This window comes from Caretta caretta, chromosome 5, assembly GCF_965140235.1.
Source record: "Caretta caretta isolate rCarCar2 chromosome 5, rCarCar1.hap1, whole genome shotgun sequence".
In the NCBI taxonomy this organism is placed as follows: domain Eukaryota; kingdom Metazoa; phylum Chordata; order Testudines; family Cheloniidae; genus Caretta; species Caretta caretta.
In genome coordinates, this window is record NC_134210.1 from 4,704,386 (window position 1) to 4,727,482 (window position 23,097).

A 23,097-nucleotide genomic window follows, 5' to 3' on the forward strand; every position below is an offset into this window, starting at 1 on the left:
GCACACGACGGTAAACGGGTTGATCGCTCCAGTTTTTCTGACGCTTTGATTACTTTCCCTGTGGATTTTTTTTCTGGGTCTCCCACGTGGCAATTCCTTTAGGGCCTGGGGTGCGCGGCTTGTGCCGGGTGACAAGGGCTTTGGCTGAGAAGGGGTTAATGCTTAAACACAGCCACGTTTCCAACAGGGTGTTTCTCCCTGATCCGTGGGAGCTGGGCCGGATCAGCTGCAGGGTGACCTGATGGCGCCTGACATGCCGGCGAGATGGTAACAGCTCCTGGAGCAGGCCCCCCCACGCAGCAGGTAGGAAAGGCAGCTGGAGGCAGAGTTTGCGGCCACGTCCCAGCGGGGTTCAGGTGGGCTCATTAGCTGGCTCCTTTCCAAGCACGCTCTTTACTCTCGCTGGTCCCCTCGCCCTGCTCTGCTGCACGGGCAGAAGGAATTTCCACGGCCTGGGACACGAGGAATCCCTCTTTCCTTGTTTCTCCGCACTGAAGTCAAACTGCTGGAAGTTGCAACATCCTCCCATGTTCGGAGGGCTCGAGCCATGGCGGGTCAGGTCAGGGAGCTGCAGGGGCTCGCAGCCACGACGTGTACCCAAAGCGATAACCTGCCTGAATGGCTTTGGTCTGGGAATCTCACTATGTGCCTGGTGGGTGAGGTGAGGCTCGGAACAGACTGGAGCTGGGGGGGCCGGCATGGTTTAATGGGCAGAGCCTGAGAATGGCCATCAGGAGCCCTGGCCTCTGATACCGATTTGTTTGACCCTGGTCAAGATGCCCTCACTGTGCTGAATTTGCCCTCTTGTGAAGTGGGGAGAGTTGTACAGGACCGTATCCCCTGCCAGGGAGGGTAGAGAGGGGTAATTGATGACTGTGTGTGACGCACTGGGCCATGGTTGGAAGTTGCTGTCCACGTGCAGGGTATTATGAGCTACTCTTTTAGTCACAGAGCAGATGCAGCAAAGGCCGCCCCTGCCCCGCCCTGCAAGTGTCACAGACCCATGACCCCCAGGCCTTGCAGGCCTTGTCCGTGCCAAACTCCCGCTGACATCGAGGAGTTTGGGGCTGGGCCCATAGTGTGTGCATATTGATTGCACACAATGTGATGTATGTTATAGCCACCCCGTGTATGCACCTGGTGATGCATCCGTATCATGCACACGCAGCATGCACATCCATGACACATGCATGTGTTGGTCACACAACAGATGCATAATGCACAGGTGTGTATTGCACACATGACAGGTGACATGTGTATTTCACATATGTACAATTCATAGGCACCTCCATGCATGTGTGGAGCACACACACACGAGGGGGGGGGGGGTTTGTGTTTCACGTTCACACGTTTGCATATTACACACACAGCAGACACATCCATGACATGCTGCAGGTATGTTACGATGCCTACACGCAGTACATACAATTTCAGCACAGGCCCAGCCAGCATTCAGAAGCGCCCCACCCCCAAACACCAGCCATCCACTCGTGTAAATGAGCCTCCCCCAGCCCGCTACCTGTCTCACTGATGCGGCTGACATGAGTTTAATAAAGGGCTCCAGCTGGTATCATTTGGCTGCGATTCGAGCAGCTAGCGTTGCTTGTGGCCATGGCCGACGTGCTGACCTGGGCCTGGCTGCTCTGAAGCGGCTGGTGTTTTACAGCGCTGTGATTACCGGGGCTCTCAGCCCAGAGGATTTAGAGGCGCCGCAGTGACTTGCCAATGCCTCATGCAAAGCACTCCCCTTTGGCGGTGTTTCTGCTGCTCATTAGCCCCATTGCCCGGCTTTCTTCTCCTCCCCGGAGCGTGAGACACGCGAGCTTGACTCGGCGTTGGGCCGTGCTGGTGTCTGGCGGGTCGCTCCGTCTGGTCCCAACTTCGTCACTTTCCAAGCAGCCCAGCCTGGCTTCAAGGGGCTGAGGGCAATGGCAGGCCGGCTCCTGACTCTACCCTGGTCGTTGGGTGTGGCCGGGAGCGAGTTGAGGGCTTTAGCGTGATCTCAAAGCAGGCGTGAACTCTCACTAGCTCAGGGCTGGGCCAGCGCCTTTAACTGCCTTTCTCGAGCAAACCCTCCCGGCGAAGGGGCCGGGGACGTGGGTTTAGTCCCAGGGAGAAGCAGCAGAGCGGGTGCCAGGGGGAGATGGGCCGGCGTTGTCAAGAGGTGAGCCTGCGTAGGGGTGAGCTGGGGACAGCATCAGCACAGGGCTGTAGAAGAAAGGATCTAAGGCAAGTGGGCCAGCAAAGGGGTACAGGACTGGGACTCCGAAGACTTGGGCGCTAATCCTGGCTCTGGCATTTATTTGCTGTACGCCCTTGGCCAATCGTAGAGTGGCTCTGTGCCTCGGTTTCCCCTCAGGATAATGAGCCTTACCTTTGTCAGGTTTATTCTAGGCCTATCTAACCCCTCGGGCATGTGCGTCTGCCCCAGACACAGCAGAAGGCACTGTTGCTAGAAGCACTGGGCACTGAGAAGAGCAGGCAAATACCACTGGAGAGGGAGGACTTGGGGTGGGATATATGCCAGGAGATGTCAGCTGCCTCCCCACACCCGCCCCAGTGCCTAGTCACCCTCAGTGCGGCCTAGTCTGGGTTGGTTCATAATCCCAGCTCAGCCCGAGCCTAGGACTAAGAGGGATCATTCGTGCACAGACAGCACTGTCGGGTCTCAGATGGGACCCAAAGTCTTTGCTCCAGCTGGCAAGTCACTTCTGCTGCAGTAGGGTACAGCCGATGCAAAGGATTCTGGGCCAGCGTTAGGTCACCCCGTCTTGGGGACATGCATTTAAGAAATATACCCGCTGTTCCCATGACAGAGTCTCAGGAGGCCGGGAAAGAGGGAAGATCACTCCCCCGGCCCCCGCCCAGCTCCTACCCTCCCATGGAGGGCAGGACAGGACAGACACCTGGACCGAGACAGGAATAGTGAGAACAGCCACAAAGGACCTTGTGCATGGTCGGGACAATTCCCAACCAGACAGCAAAGCAGCTACGGAGCCTGGTGTACATCCCGCCCCAAGTCCTCCCTGTGGCAAATTGCTGGCAAACTCACTGCGATCAGAGGCTGAGTTGCTGAGACAAAGTGATCTACCCACCCTACCTGTCCTGGTGGATTTGAACCTGTAGCCCAAAGAGAAGCTCTGAGGGATACCCAGCTCACTCTGCTTGGAACTGTGAGCCCTGCCGTCCACAACTAGCTGTCCCAAACTGTGGCTGTTAAACAGCTGCTGTGTTCCTCTCCAGAGGTGGCTGCATTTCAGTGGGGGGTATGTGTGCCCCGTAGCTCTGTGGAAGGCTGGAGGGAGCTGTATACATGTCAGAGGTGCCGTGACTCTGGGGTATACAATGGCTATGGAGACATTTGTGTTTCTGCTGTCTAAGCCCCTAGGAGTCACCGTAGAATCCAGAAGCTGGAGTCAGACTGGCTGCTCTCCCGGGGCAGGGCTCCACCCCCAGTGTTTCTACCACAACCCTTCCTGGGGGAGCCCGTGTATGTTGTGCCCGAGCTGAAGCCCCATTGACAGAGGTGGCACAAAATCAACACATCCCCCAGCCCCCTTTGAGGCAGTGTTGCTGGCCGGCAGGTCCCCAGTGGAGGGGAGGAAGCAGCTCCTGCGAAATGCTTTCCTTCCCTGTTAGCCAGCAGGCTTTCCTCTGGCCTGCAGGCCTAGCCTGGGTATAGGACTCATGTCACCCAGCCGAAGGCAGCAGCTGTTTGACAGTGCCCAGCAAGTCTACATGCCAGTTTAGGGCAGGAAGCGAAGCAGAATTCGGTGTGTTACTGAAACGGCAGAGGGGTGCACCCAGGGTTCCCAGCATTGGGCTTTGGCTAGGACAGTGGGGCTAACAGCCCTGCTCTTGTGTAAAGTGCCACAAAGCCCAGCTCTACACTGCACTGGAAACCCAGTGTTTCCAAGCCTGCACTTGAGTGTCCAGACTGCATTGTAAACGTGGGTTCACAGTCACTGGAAACGAGTCTCCCAGCCATGGTAGGGTGTCCACACTGCACGACGCAGCCCTTCTGACTTGGGTCTGTGGCTTAAGCTGCATCCACACTGCAAAATGACAGGGCTTAGACTTGAGTCACATCGGGATTTGGGCTCTGACCCACCTCTCTATGGTGGGCCTAGGACCTGGGTCCTGAGTACTTGGTGACCTGGGTCAGACTGATTTAGAATCATAGAATCATAGAATATCAGGGTTGGAAGGGACCCCAGAAGGTCATCTAGTCCAACCCCCTGCTCGAAGCAGGACCAATTCCCAGTTAAATCATCCCAGCCAGGGCTTTGTCAAGCCTGACCTTAAAAACCTCTAAGGAAGGAGATTCTACCACCTCCCTAGGTAACGCATTCCAGTGTTTCACCACCCTCATAGTGAAAAAGTTTTTCCTAATATCCAAACTAAACCTCCCCCACTGCAACTTGAGACCATTACTCCTCGTTCTGTCATCTGCTACCATTGAGAACAGTCTAGAGCCATCCTCTTTGGAACCCCCTTTCAGGTAGTTGAAAGCAGCTATCAAATCCCCCCTCATTCGTCTCTTCTGCAGACTAAACAATCCCAGCTCCCTCAGCCTCTCCTCATAAGTCATGTGTTCCAGACCCCTAATCATTTTTGTTGCCCTTCGCTGGACTCTCTCCAATTTATCCACATCCTTCTTGAAGTGTGGGGCCCAAAACTGGACACAGTACTCCAGATGAGGCCTCACCAATGTCGAATAGAGGGGAATGATCACGTCCCTCGATCTGCTCGCTATGCCCCTACTTATACATCCCAAAATGCCATTGGCCTTCTTGGCAACAAGGGCACACTGCTGACTCATATCCAGCTTCTCGTCCACTGTCACCCCTAGGTCCTTTTCCGCAGAACTGCTGCCTAGCCATTCGGCCCCTAGTCTGTAGCGGTGCATTGAATTCTTCCGTCCTAAGTGCAGGACCCTGCACTTATCCTTATTGAACCTCATCAGATTTCTTTTGGCCCAATCCTCCAATTTGTCTAGGTCCTTCTGTATCCTATCCCTCCCCTCCAGCGTATCTACCTCTCCTCCCAGTTTAGTATCATCCGCAAATTTGCTGAGAGTGCAATCCACACCATCCTCCAGATCATTTATGAAGATATTGAACAAAACCGGCCCCAGGACCGACCCCTGGGGCACTCCACTTGACACCGGCTGCCAACTAGACATGGAGCCATTGATCACTACCCGTTGAGCCCGACAATCTAGCCAGCTTTCTACCCACCTTATAGTGCATTCATCCAGCCCATACTTCTTTAACTTGCTGACAAGAATACTGTGGGAGACCGTGTCAAAAGCTTTGCTAAAGTCAAGAAACAATACATCCACTGCTTTCCCTTCATCCACAGAACCAGTAATCTCATCATAAAAGGCGATTAGATTAGTCAGGCATGACCTTCCCTTGGTGAATCCATGCTGGCTGTTCCTGATCACTTTCCTCTCATGAAGTGCTTCAGGATTGATTCTTTGAGGACCTGCTCCATGATTTTTCCAGGGACTGAGGTGAGGCTGACTGGCCTGAAGTTCCCAGGATCCTCCTTCTTCCCTTTTTTAAAGATTGGCACTACATTCGCCTTTTTCCAGTCATCCGGGACTTCCCCCATTCACCACGAGTTTTCAAAGATAATGGCCAATGGCTCTGCAATCACAGCCGCCAATTCCTTCAGCACTCTCGGATGCAACTCGTCCGGCCCCATGGACTTGTGCACGTCCAGCTTTTCTAAATAGTCCCTAACCACCTCTATCTCCACAAAGGGCTGGCCATCTCTTCCCCATTTTGTGATGCCCAGTGCAGCATACTGGGAGCTGACCTTGTTAGTGAAAACAGAGGCAAAAAAAGCATTGAGTACATTAGCTTTTTCCACATCCTCTGTCACTAGGTTGCCTCCCTCATTCAGTAGGGGGCCCACACTTTCCTTGGCTTTCTTCTTGTTGCCAACATACCTGAAGAAACCCTTCTTGTTACTCTTGACATCTCTTGCTAGCTGCAGCTCCAGGTGCGATTTGGCCCTCCTGATTTCATTCCTACATGCCCGAGCAATATTTTTATACTCTTCCCTGGTCATATGTCCAACCTTCCACTTCTTGTAAGCTTCTTTTTTATGTTTAAGATCCGCTAGGATTTCACCATTAAGCCAAGCTGGTCGCCTGCCATATTTACTATTCTTTCGACTCATCGGGATGGTTTGTCCCTGTAACCTCAACAGGGATTCCTTGAAATACAGCCAGCTCTCCTGGACTCCTTTCCCCTTCATGTTAGTCCCCCAGGGGATCCTGGCCATCCGTTCCCTGAGGGAGTCGAAGTCTGATTTCCTGAAGTCCAGGGTCCATATCCTGCTGCTTACCTTTCTGTGTGTGGATGGAAGGGGGGGCTGGGGTTTAAACAGAAGCCAGATGCTGGGCTTAGTGTGCAGTGTAGACACACCCTTTGTGACCACAACTAGTCCAGACTTTGGCTTCGCATCTCCTCTGAAGGAGAGCACCTTGGCAGTCTCCCATCAAAGCCCTGACCAAGCCCTGAACCTGGGTAGGATCCCAGTGCACGGCAGTGCAGTTCGGAGCCTGCCCTCTCTTCCGTCGGCTCTGGGTTTGCATGCTGAGCGACGCGAGGGCTGGGGCTGGAGCCCAAAGCCCCCAGCAGTCAGTCCCAGCCCGTGCACCCTAACGGGGCGCATCAGGACAGTGGCTCTGCTGTTGGGAGCGTCTCCGCTCCTCGCCCTTAGCCAAGGTCAGCTCATGCCGGGGCTGACGGGTGATCGTGGGGTTTATTCTATTCCTGAAGTGCCATGCTGGAGCCTCTGCACTCGGTCCAGCCAGATCCGTGCAGGATGCTTGGCCTTGGGGTGCCTTGCATTTATTATTACCCACCCCCTGCCTCAGCAAACTCCGACTGCGGGACAGCGAGGTCTGATGATTCCTGACAAACGTCTCCCCCGCTACCTGCCCACTGTGTCCCCGCCATCATCCCTGACCAGATTTCTGATGCCCTTCCTCAGCAATTCATTAACATGACTCTGTGTGGGGCCCAAATCCCCTGTGGTTTGGAAATCTGCTTGCTATTTATCAGAGCACAGCGCTAGAAAACACACTGTTTCCCTGCCACTTCAGCTTCCCTCCCCTTCCCGCCCTTCACCGGCCTTGACTGGTCCCAGGTTTTAAAGACCCCGCAGGCCTTCTTGCAAGATTTGGGGGGTGTTATGCTTGGTATCCCAGCCCAATTCCAGCACGGGTGGGTGTATTCTGGCTTCCAAAGTCCCCCTGGCCATTTTAGCCAAAGCCATTTATTCTCTACTTCCTCTCCTCATGTTCCACTTAAGAGGCAGGTAAATGATCCCTGCATGCACATTTCATTGGGATCCTTCAGCGTGGCTGCTGCTCCATAAATATACGGTGTACTCATCCTGGGGATGGGACTGTGATCCTGTGAGCCAGGCATTGGACTAGGTGCTACTCCCAGCTGCGCCACTGATTGGCTGGGTGACCTTGCCCATGTCACTTGACCTTGCTTTGGTTTAGTTTCCTCACTGGGGCTAATGCGGGCTCTCATCCCTTTCCAAAGTGCCTTGAAAGCTGAAAGCACAGAGCATTAATATTTCATGCTCTTAATCTCCCTGTTGGTTATCAAAATCCTCCCAGACATCGAACACTCTGCTGCCTCGGAGCACCAGGGGCTGGAGTTTGCAGTGCATCCTGCAGAAATTGGCTTCGACGGGGTGGCGGGTTTCAGCACCTGGGACAGTGTTTAGCAGAGCAGGGAATGGAATCCCAGGCCAGAGCCTTAACCATTGCACTATCCTTCCTGTCAGGCCCATCTCAGATTTGGCTGCCACCTTGCAGAGGCCTTGTTACAGGAAAACAGGAGCTCTGTGCTACTCGGGGGCTGCAGGGAGTAGCCCTGTGATAGATTTCCTCCCCACGTAAGTGGTATCATTGAAAGCCAAAGGGCAGTGTGAAACACAGGACTAAAACCCTCGGTGTTACGTGCCCGATTCTGCCGCCCCTGTACCGTATTAAGTAGTACCTTACTCTTTGTGTAGCTGTACTGAAAGCAGGTAGTGTAAGGTACCAGTCACCATGAGAAAGGAGAGCAGAATCGGGCCACAATTCTTTAAAATGCTCTGGCTATGATGATTATTTGCATTACAGCAAGTCCTTAGAGAACCGAACCGAGATCCGGGCCCCATTGTGCCAGGGGCTGAACACAGACCCTGACTGAGATCAGGGTCCCGCTGCACTGAGCCCTGTACAAACACGTAGCAAGAGACAGCCCCTTCCCCAGAGAGCCCCCAGTCTAAACAGATGGGACAGATGAAGAGTGGGAGACAGGAAGGATTATTACCCTCATCTGACAGATCGGGAAGGAGGTCACGGAGAAGAGAAATGATGCACACAAGGTCATTGGGAAGCCTCTGACAAAGCCAAGAACAGAACCATCACCAGGCCCTGAACCCCAGGCCCATCCTTCTTCTCCGCAGAACTCAGCAGGAAGCAACTATGTCGGCAACCCAATGAGCCGTGTCATGACAGGAAGCTCAGGGCTGCAGCCAGAGACATGGGGAACAGGCACAGATGGCCACAGCTCTCTTTGGGTAAATAGTCTGTGGATTTGCCGAACAAGAGTTTTGGAAATTCCCCACTATTCTCTACATTAGCTCCAATCCACCTGCATCTCTGATTTCAATACTAGAGAGTTTTCCCTATTGGAATGACCAACTGCCCAGTTCATACCACTGGAGATTTTTGAGACATATATATATATATATATATATATATATATTTCAGGTTCCAGAGTAGCAGCCGTGTTAGTCTGTATCCGCACAAGGAACAGCAGTACTTGTGGCATCTTAGAGACTAACCAATTTATTTGAGCATAAGCTTTTGTGGGCTAAAACCTACTTCATCGGATGCATGCAGTGGAAAATACAGTCGGAAGATTTTATGTACACAGAGAACATGAAACAATGGGTGTTACCATACACACTGTAACGAGAGTGCTTTGGAATTTTCTTGTTGAACTTGTGCATTCTGAGTCAGTGGATTTTCTCCCCCCCCCCAGTCCTTTAAAGCCCTGATCCCTGCAATGAGAACCAGTGCAAGGGAACCAATTGCGAGACTGGGGCCTAAGGCTGTACCAAAAGTCCCTGCACTTTCCCCTTAACGCTGCATATTGCTGCCATGTGCCTCCTCCTCAGGAACTGAACTTGCTGGATGTGATGGCTGACCCTTTGCCCTGAGCAGTTTGCCAGTATTAGGGGCCTGGCAGGGTTGTTGCCATTAGGAGGAGAAATCAGTGATACACGTCCGGTCAGTTCTTGCTTTAATCTTAGAGAATCGTACAAAAGTCCCATTTCCCCGGACTCAGGAGGAGCAAGCAACAGCAGGCAGCAATCTTGCTCAGAAATCCCCATGTCTCCCACTCCAGTGAACTCTGTGCCCAAGAAGTCCTCTCTCCCCGCGTCCTCTCAAGGTCATGCTTCCAACTCCTCCTCCTTGGCTTTTTGCCTCCAGCACGCACAGCTTGTGATCAGTATCCTGGGTCCCCACATGTGACCAGGGATCCCCTTTATTTTTCCTTGGCTAACTCTGGCCTGCCATACTGCCTATTGCCTGGGGTGGTCACCACCATTGACTGCAGTTATTTTGACTACATGCTGGGGCGTGATTGCTCCTTCCATTGAGCCTGAAAGAGCAGTTGGCACCCACTGGTTTTAATGAGGTCTGTGATTATCTTTGGATCCAAGACTCACCTGATGGCCGCTATTCACAAGTTATTGGACACTCAGTATGGGGGTATTTGGATGAAATTTAGTGGCCAGTGATATACAGAAAGTCATAGTAGATGATCTAATGGTCCCTCCTGGCCATCAGCTCTATGAATCTATGAATGAATTCACATCCTTCAGCATAACATTATTAAAAAGATATGAGAAATGTTTGCAGCAAAAGCAGAAGCCACAGAACCTACCCCTGGTTCAGAGGATTCTTACTAACCAAGATGAATGAATTCCAGAAGCAAAGGTCAGAAGTCCTCTGGTTCCCATGAGCTATGCACCCGGGACAGACACCTGCTCCGTTCTAGCCAGACTCCGAGGTGGCAGCCAGGGCAGGAGAGGTGGTCTTAGGTAGCTTTTCCCAGCTCATTGGTTCTCCATCTCTTTCCTTCTGCAGGCCATTTCCTAAGAGACAAATAGCCTTCAACAGCTGGTCTTATCCAGTTCCCAAACAACTCCCCACAGTCCACACTGGCTAGCACTTTGCTAGAAAACCCAGCCGAGGCTAAGGGCTGGATGGGCCTCAGAGAAGATTAGGTTGTGTTAATTAACATATGGTTATCCATGACTTAGCAGTCAATGTAGACAGGGACAGTCACGCCTGCTGCACACAGGTAAATCCTACTGGAACCCTAGCCTGACCATGACCAGCTGACAGGGTGTTAAACATGACTTGGCCCCAGTCTACAATGCAGAGTCGTGTTAGTTAGCATGTGTCCTTGAGGTCATGTGCTTAACGTGACCTAAGTCTTGAGTGAAAATCTAGTTCCTAGAGATGTGTCCTGCAATGGCTCAAGAGCACGGGTCCCAACCTCGGGGAAGAGTGATCGAAAACAAGGAACAAACCCACAACTGGGCTGGGCATTCTATACTTGGTTTTCACCAACTATTTACGAAGTGTAAACGCCTCAGGGACTGTAACAGCCAAGCCATGGAGTCACAGACAGTCCCCTTGGGTACTCCGATCTGTCTTGCCACCCAGGCAAGTTACTTGGTCCCTTACATCAAGTATCACAGCAATATTCAGGTCACTCCCAGTCCCAAAGGACCAGTCACTTATCCCAGGTCAGTTGCGCCTCAGATCTCATGCCAAAGACAATGCTTGTAGCCAATCCTATAATAAACTATCTAAAGATTTGTTAACTAGGAAAAGGAAATAAGAAAGTTATTTACAAGGTTAAAGCAGGTAAACACACAAACACAAGTGAGTTCCAATCTTACATTTCAAAAAGGAATAGAAGCTTCTGTGATAAGCAAGGTCTATATGTCCTTTATGGCTAACCAAGGCTAGGCACTGGGGATCTTTTGCTATGCTTAGCACTCCTTGCCCCTCAGAGTCCAAGCAGCATCAAGAAACAGTTCCTCCTTGTAGTGCTTTTTATTCCTTCCCTCCTTCTGCTTTGAGTTGCAAACTCAACCGATGGGAGGAATTCACTTGCACGTCTACTCTTCAGGGGTGGGGTAGGGGGTAGAAGCAATCCACACAGCTGTCTGTGGGCCTTCTTACACCTGTTGGAGACTAGTATTTCACATTCATTAATGCTTCTCTCCTGCCTGGCAATTGTAGAGGCTTACAATGCAAACGCCTCAAATATCACCGTACAATATGGGATACGGAGGTTCTCAGGGAGATGAATGCAGACGGCAACTCACAAGCATTCAACAAAGTCTAAACACGTTTATGCGTGTAATACCTATTTTAACAACACTAACACCCGGTGAGCCAGACTGGTCCCAGCTTGGTGTTTGTCAGGGTTCAGTGGAGACATGGGGACTTGGCATCAGCTGGCCCCGGGCTTGCCAGCGTCACACATCCCCAGTCAGTGTGTGTATGTGAAGGACACTTGCCTGCCTGCTGCCTGCACTGTTCCTGGGTAGAGAGAGAGAGGGGCTTTGTTTTTACCCGCTTCCATCCTGACCCCTTTTGTCAGCGCTAAATACACGCAGAATTTAAAAGCAACATACAAACGTCCCACTGCAAAACAGCCAGCCAGGCACCTGGGCCTCAGTCGAAGGCCTCTGGCGTGTACATCTCAAGCAGGCTCAAACGGGGATTTTGTACGTACATGGCGGAGGGTTGGGGGGGGGGCTCCCAAAATTAATCCGGGGGAAATACAGGAAAGACTCTGCGTTGCCAGGAAAAACAATGAGTCCTTAAAGACTAACGGATTTACTTGGGCATAAGCTTTCGTGGGTAATACAACCCCACTTCTTCAGATGCCAGTTTAACAGACCAGGCAACCCCCGAAGGGAAGTGGGGCTGGTGGGGGAAACTCTTCTGCTCTCTACTCTCTATCGTAGGCCCCGCTGGGCAGCTGGGGACGCCGGGCCCCCGAAAGCCTTTGTTATGGCAACCCTACAATTATAACGCCTTCCGGGTGACCCCAGCCCAGCTGTTGCCCGCCAGATGCTGCTGCAGCGGTGGGGGCCCCTGGCAGGACCTCTCCCTGCAGCTGGGAAGACGTGGGGCCCCGCAGAGCGACCCACCCCCGCTCAGAGGCCATCATCCCACACCGCGCCCCGCACAGCGGGGCCAGCCAGCTGATGGGGGAGACCCCCCCTCGAGGGGGCGGGGCCCGCCCGGTGCCAGGCCAATGAGGAGCCCGGCGGGTGCCAGGCCGCCAATGGGCGGGGAGGGAGGCGGAGGCGTGGCGCTGGAAGCCCCGCCCCGGCGCGGACAGCTGGAATCGGGCGATGGGGGCGGGAGTGGGATGAATTGTTTTGGAGCCGGCGGCGCGGCGCCCGCCTGGCTCCGCTCCCGCGCAGGGGCCGCTCCGCCGAGTCTCCCCCCCCCACCCTGCGCGGGGGGGGGGCAAGGGCCCCCACGCGGGCTGGGGCGGAGTTTGGGGAATCGCGGGAGGAGGCGCCGGCTGCAGAGGCCCCCCCAGCTCCCCGAGCCCCGCGACACGCGTGGGCCCTGCCCGCGGACCAGACCTGTAGGGGGAGGAGCCCCCATCGCCGTGGAAAGGAGGTGAACGCTGACCCCCGCCCCCCCCCCACGGCGAGGGACCCTGTCCTGAGCCCCTGGCCCCCCCTCGCCGTGCCGGAGAACGGGGGGGGGGGGCAGCCTGCGCCGGGGGCTCCCGGGAGGCGAGTGGAAAGTTGTGGAAGCGAAAACTCGCGTGGGACCCAGGAGCGAAACTGCCCGCGCGTTCTGCGGCGGGAGCAGCCCCCTCCCCCGCTCTCCCTGCCCGGGGGGGGTCCCTCTGCTCGGCTGCCCCCCGAGGCGGGGCCGCTGGCCGGGGCCGCGCGTGGGAGCCCCGGCTCTCGTGGGGCAGCGCCTGGCCGGCTGAGGAGGCGGAGCGGGGAGCGGGCTCCTCCTCCGGGGGGGGTGCCCTGGCCATGGAGGCAGCCGCGAGATCGCCGCCTCCCCGGCTCCCTCCCCCGCCGCCGCCGCCGCCGCTCCGAAGTCTCTGCTGCGATTCCCTGCTTCTTTCCTCCGGAGCCGCCTGCGCCCCAAGGGCTCTTCCCCGCGGAGCCGGGGGGCCCGCACCCGGGGACTGAGCCGCCGCTGTGTCCACGACCAATCCCGGAGCACCTGCCGCGCGGAGCCAGGTAACGCACCCCCTTCCCGGGCTGGACCCGGCAAGCCTCTGTGCTCCGCCATCCCCCCTTCTTTGCACGCACACAAGCCCCTCTTTCCTTTGCACACGCACCCCCCCGTTTGCACACACACACACAAACACCCCCGTTCGGAACGCACACCCCCCCCCCCGATGCACACAGTGAGATCCCCCCTTCCTTTGCACACGCACCCCCCGTTTGCATGCACACGCTGTTGGGACGCACCCAGACCCACAGACGCTTTGTGGGCACACTAACACGCTGGCTTCGATTTTGAAACCGGTTTGAGAAGAGCGTTTGGTGCTGTTTTGACCCTGCAGTTAGTTTGGGGGCTGCAAGATGGGACCTCTCCAAGTTTCATTATTCTTGAAAAGTTGCATAAGGGACCACGGGGAGGGGGGTGGATTGGGTTTTCCCACTGCTCTTGACCCAGGCTCCCTCCACCCCACCCTCGCAACACAGCTGATTTGGTTGTTTTGCTCTCCTCCTTTTCCCTAAGTGTCCCCAGATCTGGTTGTCTGCACCTTTGCAATAAACTGCAGGGTCCTGTGAGCGCGCTCCGCAGGTGCCTTGTCGCTCCTCTCTGTACAGAGGTGCAGCTGGCTGATCCCCAAAGGGCCCCTGGGGATGCATGGGCCCTATGGGGAGGGATGGGCGTTGTTGCTGGGTTGTCAGGGTGGTTCTAACAGGCCCGGCGCTGCTGCCATCTTCACCAGAGAGGCTGTCCAACTGCAGCACACGGGGGCAAAGGGGAGGCAGATAGGAGACATCAGCAGTCAGTTGTTTGACACAAGCAACAGAGAGCCCCAAACAGGCTGCAGATGGAGAACCTAAGGGGCGTTCCTGCACCCAGCTTTCCTGGGGCCTTGTCCTGCAGGCCGCTCCCATTGGGGTTCTCCGTTGGGGGCACTCGGCAACCCCCGCGCTCTGCCCCGGGTGCAGCGTGTCTGTCAGCCCGAAAGCAGCCCCGGGACCCAGCTTCAGACGGGGACTTGCTGTGTTGTCAGCAAGTTCTGTGCGCCCTCCACCAAGGGCGTGGGGCGTTGGAGCAGGCTGTCTGGTCTGGCACCCTGCCTGTGAGTGCCCGGTCCGTGAGGGTTCAGAGGAAGGCGACTCTCCCACCCCTGACGGTGCCCTTGGCGAGCAGCGGCGGGTGGGAACAGAATGTCTGGCTGAGCCCCGTTGCTGGCGCACTTTACCTCTCCGGGTAACTCCGGTGTTTGAGTCGCTTTATTGAGTGCTAGCCCTTACACTGGCCTCTGAGACTCCCGGAGCACGAACACCCCTGGTACGGGAGCCCCCCTTTCCCGTGCTCCAAGCGTGTTGGCTGTTAACATCTGTGCAGACCCCCTGGTTATGGGACGGTGGAAAGTGACTGCTCAGGTTTCCCTCCCCCTGTGGCATCTTTGTTTGGGGTGTGGGGGAATGACCCCCCCACCCATCCCCTTCCCCACCTTCTTCCTTCCACACAAGGAGTTTTCAGAGTGAGCTTGCTGTTCTGTGGTTTGGGATGGGGAGGTGCAGAAGGAAGCCCTTAAATTGTGATGGGAGGTGGGCGCATCTCATCAAACGCACTGAGCCAAATCCATCCCTGCTGTAATGCCCTGATGGCATCTCGCCAGGGATGATTTGGCCTGCTCATGTTACATGAGGTTGAGAATGATATGCTTTGGGTGCTGCTGCGTCCTCTGAAACCCCGGGGGATCCCTTATCTACCAATTGTTGCAGCAGGATGCTGGGATATGGTGGGAAAAGGCAGAAAGTAGCTAAGATCTCACGTACCCCACTCGGTGATTACAGTGACAAAGAAAAGGTGACAGATTCCTCCCATTGTAAGTGTCCTGCCAGGCACTAGGCATTAATTCCAGATCATGTTGGTCACTCTCAGAGCAAATGCCGATGCAGAAAGTTTTATACGTACAGGGTGGGAGTCCCTGCCCTTCTCAGTAGGGCTGGGCACTAAATGCTGTCCCATCCTAGGAAATTTCTGAGATTTAAAAAAAAAAAAAAATCCCATGCCCAACTGATGAGAAGTCGAAATCTCAGAAATGTTCCCAAGCCGATAATCCAAAAAATTTTTGGTTCAGCTCGGATCACCTGCAACGTTGTGTTGTGATGTGGACTTTTTTATTTTTAAAAACTTTTTAAAAGTATAAACTAAACTTTCAAGACAAAAGGTCATTTCAGATTGAAAAAGGAAACTTCACATTGAATTTCTAAATGTGGACATTTCCTGACCACCTCCAATTCTCTGATCCTTAGCCCCAAATTTAGGAATTTTTTTTAAGAGCAAAAAAATCATGAAAACTTGTTTCTACTGTTAGTTCCAGTGATCACTTCTAAAAAAACCCAGAACAAACTCGTCCGTGGTGCTGGGGCATTTGCACCCCGGACATTGCAGGCTTGTGCTGTGGCATGAGGAAACTGAAAGAGCAGAGAGGGTGTTAGTTTTAAGCAAAATGTCCCATTTTCAATCATCCGGAGCTCTGTTAGCAACAACAAGGAAGGAAATGTGCGCTTTGATGTGTAGTCAGAGGCTCTGGATGCTGGCCGTGTCCCTTGAAGAATGCACACATCGCACTTGGCCGGCGGCCCTTTAAGATTTCACACACCACGCTTTGTTACATGTAAGTGGAGAAATTGTTCCTTGGCTTCAGATGAGGGATGGGAGGGTTGGGCTGCCCCCTCCCCGCCCCCCTGCCTCCCAGCTGCGGGCGCAGTGCGAATGAATGCATTGGGGAAGCACTGCATCGGGCAGCTTGACCCTTTTACTCCAGAGTTCGTTTTGCTGCCCCCGGAGCCCAGATCATTTCAGAGCCGAATGAGGTTGATGTTTATGTGGGGCGGGAGGTGGCGCAGTGTCCTTGCAGGGGCAGAGGGAGCTAGACCGGTGCGGGATAGATTTTCTACACTAAGCCGGGGCTATTCAAAGCCAGCCGTGGGTGAGGGAGCTCTGATCTGCAGCCTGGGGACATGGTTTTGCTTACGTAAGGAGGCTGGCAATGGGTTACTGCAGGTCGAATGGCTGGGGTGGGAAAGGAGGCAGTTCCAAGAAGCTTCCTCATTGTGCATGCGAGAGCGGAGCGGAGCTCGGTCCTGTTCTCTCTCCCTTTCCCATCGGTCCTGGGTACCGGCCTGGGATGCAGTGTTTGTGCAGACACCTCTGTCCTGCGCCCCTCCCACTGTCCTGGACGGGACAGCTCCACACCCTCCCTGATCTCCCGCTGGGGGAACGTTTCCAGAGTTTCACCTGAAATGTCCCGTGGCTCAGTTTCCCCCCAATACTCCAAGTTCTGGACAGTTGCCTCCTCTCTGTGGTGGGGCAGGGAGCCAAGCGGGCAGCCTGAGCTCGGCCACGCAAGCTTTGATCGATGTGCTGCAGGAATTCCAGTTGTCCGTCCCCCTGCCCCCATGGTATCTGGGTGTAGGAATGATTCCCAGCTGAGAGCGGCCCCCCCGGGTTCCCCTCCGTCTAGCCAGGTGGAGGCATCTCTCTGATTCTGGCAGAGCTCCTCTCTGCAGACCTCAAAGGGCTCAGTTTGCGTCCAGTGTGCACCTACCTGGGGAGCTGTCCCGTCCAGCTCTGCGAGGCTCTGAGGACGCTCGGCACTTCCCAGGAGGCACTCAGCACCCTGCAGGATTAGCTCTGTGCCGCTGTGAGAGGAACAGAGACTAGATTGTGGAGCACGGTGCAGGACTCCCATGGTAACATGAAAAGGCTCCTCTGATGAATGGCAGCAGCGCCCCAAGGTTTCCTGGGCGATCACTGTGAACTCTCAAATGTTCCCCTATCGCTCTGTGCAGAACCTCCGGCTGAGGCATTCAGCAGCTAAGTGAATGACCCTTGCCTGTCCCAGCTCACGGGAATGGGTTTAAACATCAGATAGTCTGTTTCAGGTGGACTTAGTGCTGGGCAAAGGCTGTTGGATTGGAGAGAGAGCACAGGAACTGCCAGACTGGCTCAGACCCCTGGTCCAGCAGCAGCAGGTGCTTGAGAGGAAGGTGTGAGAACCCCACAGAAGCAGATGTGTAGGGCCCTACCAAATTCACTGCTGATTTTTGTCAATTTCACTGTTATAGGATTTTAAAAATGGTTTCACAGTTTCAGGTGTTTACATCTGAAAATTCATGGTATTGCAACTGTGGGGGTCGTGAGCCAAAAGGGAGTTTTCGGGGCAGGGTTGTGGGATTATCACCCTTATTTCTGCGCTGCTGCTGGCGGGGGCACTGTCTTCAGAGCTGGGCTCCCAGCCAGCAGCTGAAGAGCTTCCTGTAGCCGGGCGAGGTTCCCGGAGGTGGGTCTGACCCAGCTCCAGGAGCGGCCCCTGCAGGGTGAAGAGGGATCCTGTCCCTCCCCAGCCTGGGGCGGGACTAGTAGCAGGAGCCTGGTGCACAGTAGGAGACCCCGGCTGGGGCGCCCCCAGCCCTGACCCTCCCCTACAATAGCCACATTTCACAGGGGAGATCAGATGTCATGGTCCATGGTGCTTTTTTCACGGCCATGAATTTGGTAGGGTCTCTACAGATGTGAGATCATCTGCCCCTTACAGGTCTCACCTTGGTCTTTCATCGTTCGCGATCAGCCACCTTCCTGAAGTGCCAGGTTTAATCTCCCTTCCAGAATGTTTTGTGTCAACAGGGATCCCTCAGGCAGTGACAGCGCAAGCCCCTCTTCCATGCGCTCTCCCACCAGTGTGCTTCACCCCTGAATTACAGATTTCCCACTTCAGTTCAGTCTCCTACCTCCATGTGGCCTCCTTCCTGCATCAACACAGGGGCTGGTTAGGGCCAGTCGTGGCGGCAGGTTTTGTAGGGACCTGTCCATGGGAATTCAAAGGATACCCACCCAAATCAGCTTAAACAAGGGCTACCAAACAGCCAGAAGGTGGTAACTGCTTCTGGGTCCCTGTGACTAGGATGGCCCCGTTTCCAGCCCCGTGGTTAATCCCATGCAGCCAAGACAGGGGAGGGCAGAGCGTGGGGAGCAGGGGGAAGTGTTCCAGTGGGGACACGTTCAGTACAGGGTCTTGGCAGAGCAGGGTGGAGGCCCCTGGAATATGCCTTTCTCCCCATTCTACTGGGTGTATGTAACCGTCCCTGTGGCTTAGCCCACGTCTTTGGCTGGCTGTGTTTGGGGAGATGACTTTGCCCACCTCTGGGATAAACTTTTTGTCCCGAGGGCCACATTGGGGAAAGAAATTGTATGGCGGGCCATGAATGCTCACAAAATTAGGGTTGAGGTGCGCGGGGGTGAGGGCTCTGGGGTGGGGCTGGGGATGAGGAGTTTGGGGTGTAGGAGGGTGCTCTGGGCTGGGACCGAGGGGTTCAGAGGGCAGGAGGGGGATCAGGGCTGGGGAAGGGGTGTAAGTTCCGGCTGGGGGGGCGGGCTCTAGCATGGGGTTGTGGTGAGAGGTTTGAGGTGCAGCAGGGTGCTCCGGGCTGGGGCAGGGAGTTGGGGTGTGGGGAAAGGCTCAGAGGGTGCAGGCTCCAAGCAGCACTTACCTCAAGCGGCTCCCAGAAGCAGTGGCATGTCTCCTCTCCAGCTCCTATGCAGAGGCGCAGCCAGGCGGCTCTCCACCCTGCCCTGTCCGCAGGCACCACCCCGTGTGGTGCGGCCCCAACCCAGTGCCCCGGCCGGAGCACCAGAGTGGGGCAGAGCTGCGTGGTGCAGCTTGCGAGCCCACCCACGGGCTGTAGTTTGCCCACCCCTGCTTTACCCTGTTTGGCAATATCTCACCCTGTCCTCCTTCCCTGCCCCTCCAAGTACACCATGCTCACTGACCTGCCTTGGAAGTAATAAAAATTGCGTTTGCCTCCCGCTGCGTGGGCTGGCTCAGCTCCACAGGGAGAGCACGACCTCTGCTCGCCCCGCCAGGGCACACGGCAGGACAAGGAACGGGTGGCCGCAGCGTGGGGGGATCAGTCTGAGAAGTGAGACCTGGGAGGAGCCCCAGTGACCTGACTGGCTTCAGGGTGCTGATGCGCCTGATTGAAAGGGGGCACACCGCTGTGGTGATGCAGGGCTTTGAGCCACCGGGTCATTGCCCCGGCTGTCCTGGGGGGAATGAGGGTGAGCTGGAGAGATGGTCTCCAGGGCCTGCCTCCCCTTGTCAATGAATGCTGGTGCCGGGTGCCAGGCTGGCAGCTCTAGCCAATGAATCCCGTTCACCCCCAGAGCCAGGCGCATTCAAGGGCCAGCAGGGAGTTGGGGCTGCTGAAGTTCCCAACAGCAGGGCCGGCTGTGGCGGTGGGTGCTGTCGCCATGGGGCTCAGTCTGCAGGGAGCCAGCCTGACACCCGCTAATCCGGTCATCCAGTGAGCCAGGCGTCCACTTGCCCAGCTAATGACACTGCCCTTGTCTTTACCGTCCCAGGCGCGTGGGTGAGACATCGGGGACACAGCCTGTCACAGCCGGGACCGAAGCTGCTGGCGACGGGATGGTGGCAGTCCTAGGGGAGCCGGCCTTGACTGTCCTCCAGCTCAGGGAGCAGCTGAGGAGTAACAGCAGCCGACGTCCCGCCCAGCTGCTCCGTGGCTGCCGCGTCTCCTGATCTGGGCCGCTCTTCTCCGCTCCCAGCTCTCTGGGACCCCGGCCCCACCCGACGCAAGAGCGTAGCGGAGATCTGGCCGCTGCCACCGCCTGCGGCCCCAGGGCGAGCGGATCGCTGCAGGGGGCAGTGCCGTATCACACGTGTCGTGGTGAAGGAGAGGGTGGTTGGGATCTAAAGCAGCCCCCCACTGGGAGGAGACAGAGATTGCCAACGCCCGCCTCATCCCCCCACCAGAGGAAAGCCCCTCCGTAGGCGACTCCCCTGCTAACCTCCTCTGGAATGAGAGATTCTTGGGACTTAGGGCAGAAAACGTCTGGGGCTTGCCCAGAGCCGGGGTTTCAAGACCACTTCTAGACCCAGCCGTTCACCTCCTCCCCTGCCAATGCATTTGGGGTGGGCACAGCCGTCTCCGTCGTTGGGCCAGGCGTCTCTCCCAGAGCAGGCAGAGGCCCCGGGGTCGATGGGCAGAGGGGAGGCCTGTCTTTCCCAGGGGAGTGAGCGGCCTCGCCCTTGACTGCCTCCCCGGGGAGCGGCGATGGGGTCAGGGCTGTCCACCGGAGCAGTAGTTGCGATTTCCTTTAACTGCGTCATCGCTTTGCTGATCCTCATCCTCTTCCTGATCCTGTGCAAGGCCTGCAGGACCCCGTCCTGCCCCAAGAAGAGCCCGGACATGGACGAGACGAAGAACGAGGAGAAATACCTGCTCCAGCCTTGAGTCGCTCCACGTCCCAGGACAGCTGGGGTGCTGAGGGTTTGAAGGAAGGATTGATAGCTTGTCCCATGGGCTCTCTCCACCAACTAGCTTGTAAGCCAGACCACACAGAGACCCCCAGGCTTGCGTTCAGGAAGCAGCTTGTCCTGCCTTGGACCTGACTGAGGAGTTTGAGCGGCCAGGCCGGCCGGCATCAGTTCCCTCACAGCCACCTGAGGGAGAAGGGAGCGTGTGTCGGGGTGGGGGCTGCCCTGATGAGGGGGCTCTGCAGAACGGACGCTCAGGGGGAAGTGACTCAAAATGAAGAGGAGACTGAGCGGGGCTCGGGGGGGAGTGTGGGAGGCAGGCTGGGCCTTTCACCAAAGGACTCGCGCTCGCTGGACCCCTCTGCCGCGGGGCCACCTGTGCTGGACTCGGTCCTGGCTGGCTGAGCCCCTCGCAAAGGGCTAGTGAGGCTGCATAAAGGAACTCTCATTCTTGGGGGTCTTCCAGCCCCTCTCCCATTGCACTGCCTGGGTTGCAAACAAACCCCCGATGAGCGGGGGCACGGGCAGGCGAGCCTCCGTGGCAGGACGTGCTCCCTGGCGAGCAAGCTCTCTCCAAAGCCTCATCTAGCTGGCAGGGAGAGCTGCCTTCAGGCCGTTCTGTTTGCTTGGGGTGGTGTCCTCTGAGGCGCTAGCAGCTGCAGGGACCACCCGTAAGGCTTGGCTTCCCTAGTCCGTGCGGCACGGTGAGCCGGAGGCCGTCACCAGTGTGAACGCCATGATAAACAGCCGCTAGAGTCTGTGTGCTGACAAACCCTGTGTGGCCGGCCAGCCGGGAGCAGGCAGCTTGTGATTGTTAAATATAGACGAGGGGGCTGGATGGGTTCGTTTGGGGCTTTGCCTGGCTTGAGAGAGCTCTGGAGTCAGATGGTTTGGGCACGATCCCCAGAGCTATTTAGGTGCCTAATTCCCCCTGAAATCAATGAGATGCTGTAGCTGGGGAGAACTGCTGGCCCCTTCCCACTCCCCGCTATTCCCCTCAGAACTCTCCTCGGGGTCGCAGGCAGCCCCGGTGTCTTGGAGTAGCCTGGCTCAGCTGTTTCCATCCCACCCCTTCTCTCGGCCCCCGGAGCCAGGCACACCCAGTTACCAGCCGCAGCAGGGGTGCTTCCAGCCCAACGTGCTCGCACTGGCTACCAAGCACCCCTAGGCTCTGTGCAGTCTGGGGGTTGGGCAAGCCCAGCCTGCATCCCCCATCTCTCCTTGTTACAGTCCTGTCATTTGCACCGAACGCCATGAACTTAGCCCCTGCCCAGCTGAGGGACCTGCGTGACTTGGCTGTTCCCGGCTGGTCCCTTGGGGCAGAGACAGTCCAGGAGGGAGTGGGGAAAGCTGGCCAGCTGGCTGGGAGGAGAAGGGTGCCCCCTCTGTAGTCAGTGTGTCTTTGTTTCCCTGTGCCGGAGGGCCAGGCCTGCTCAGAGCCCCGCGAGCGCCCAGAATAGCTGCAGCGGCTGTGCGGTTGGTCAAAGGTGATGAGGATTTCTGCCACGGGGATAGCTGGGAGCCTTAGTGGTGCTGGTGCCCCCCAGTCCTGGGGTCCCTCTGCCCCCTTCCTTTGTGTAAAGGCCCAGCCTTGCTGGGAGCAGACCTGCTGGCTGCCAGGGCATTTCTGCTGGGAGGCCCGAGGCTGTTCCTGTAAGTGACCTTTTCGGAGCACGCGGCTCCTTTTTCCCCCGTCTCGGCCCTTCCGCCCCCTCCTGAGGGTTGTACCCTCAGCCCCATGGCAGGCTCTCCTCCTGCTTCCAGCCAATCCCACCCACTGGGTTCCTCGGTGCTAGGGAGGTCTGCTGCAGCTTGGGAGCCTGGTGTTGCATCCGCACGCGCTGGGCTCCAGGTCAGGCCCCAGGGGCTGTGACATCACACACGTCCCCTTGCCAGCCCTTTGTGATGTCACACGCAGGCGTTAGGGTTACGGCAATTCACCATCAAGCGTAAACTTCTGAAAGGGGAGCGTGTCCCTGCCCCTGGGCTGCCTGGCTGCACCTGGAACATTTGCCAGGCGCTTTGTGCCTGGCCCTGTACCTGTGTGTCCCCGCAATCACGTTGTCTCTGGCGTGCTCGGCAGCTGGGGGCTCCCTGGGCAGCCCTGAAATGTTGGACAGGAATCAACCCCGTAGATCACCGGGGGCCTGTCATCAGAGCTTCCCACCCGGCCGCTGCCAGCTTCAGCCATGCCAGCTAGAGGTGCTGCTCTGCTTTCTACTGGGGTGGGCACGGGGAACACGCAGTCGCTGCAGCTCCTGGGCCAGGAGTCCTGAGATACCTAGGAGAATAAATGAAAGGATCTTCCAACCCAATGCAATTCAGGCAGCAGCCGGTACTGATGCTAAGGGGTGATGAACGGACTTCACAGCAAACCAGTCCCTGTGGTCCGGCACATCACCATGTTGCTGATTACAGGCACTTGCCCCTGATAGCATCAGCGTTCACAGGCCCGCAC

General features: G+C 56.3%; 1 protein-coding gene across 1 annotated transcript; it reads left to right on the top strand.

Annotated features, from left to right (window-relative positions):
- The first annotated feature begins 264 nt into the window (after window positions 1-264).
- Window positions 265-20,441, top strand: LOC125636829 (uncharacterized). Its single transcript, XM_048850554.2, has 3 exons — window positions 265-303; window positions 12,377-13,341; window positions 19,724-20,441. The coding sequence occupies exons 1-3, from the start codon at window positions 265-267 to the stop codon at window positions 19,899-19,901; spliced, it is 1,182 nt and encodes a 393-aa protein (XP_048706511.2). The 3' UTR covers window positions 19,902-20,441.
- Window positions 20,442-23,097: the final 2,656 nt, after the last annotated feature.

What these genes read in the sequence shown, in the direction of transcription:
- LOC125636829 (XM_048850554.2), top strand. Translation starts at nt 265, where the DNA reads ATGGTAACAGCTCCTGGAGCAGGCCCCCCCACGCAGCAG. An exon ending in CAGGCCCCCCCACGCAGCAG is followed by an intron (nt 304 to 12,376) that starts GTAGGAAAGGCA and finishes GCCCGGTGCCAG; the next exon opens with GCCAATGAGGAGCCCGGCGG. An exon ending in CACCTGCCGCGCGGAGCCAG is followed by an intron (nt 13,342 to 19,723) that starts GTAACGCACCCC and finishes TTACCGTCCCAG; the next exon opens with GCGCGTGGGTGAGACATCGG.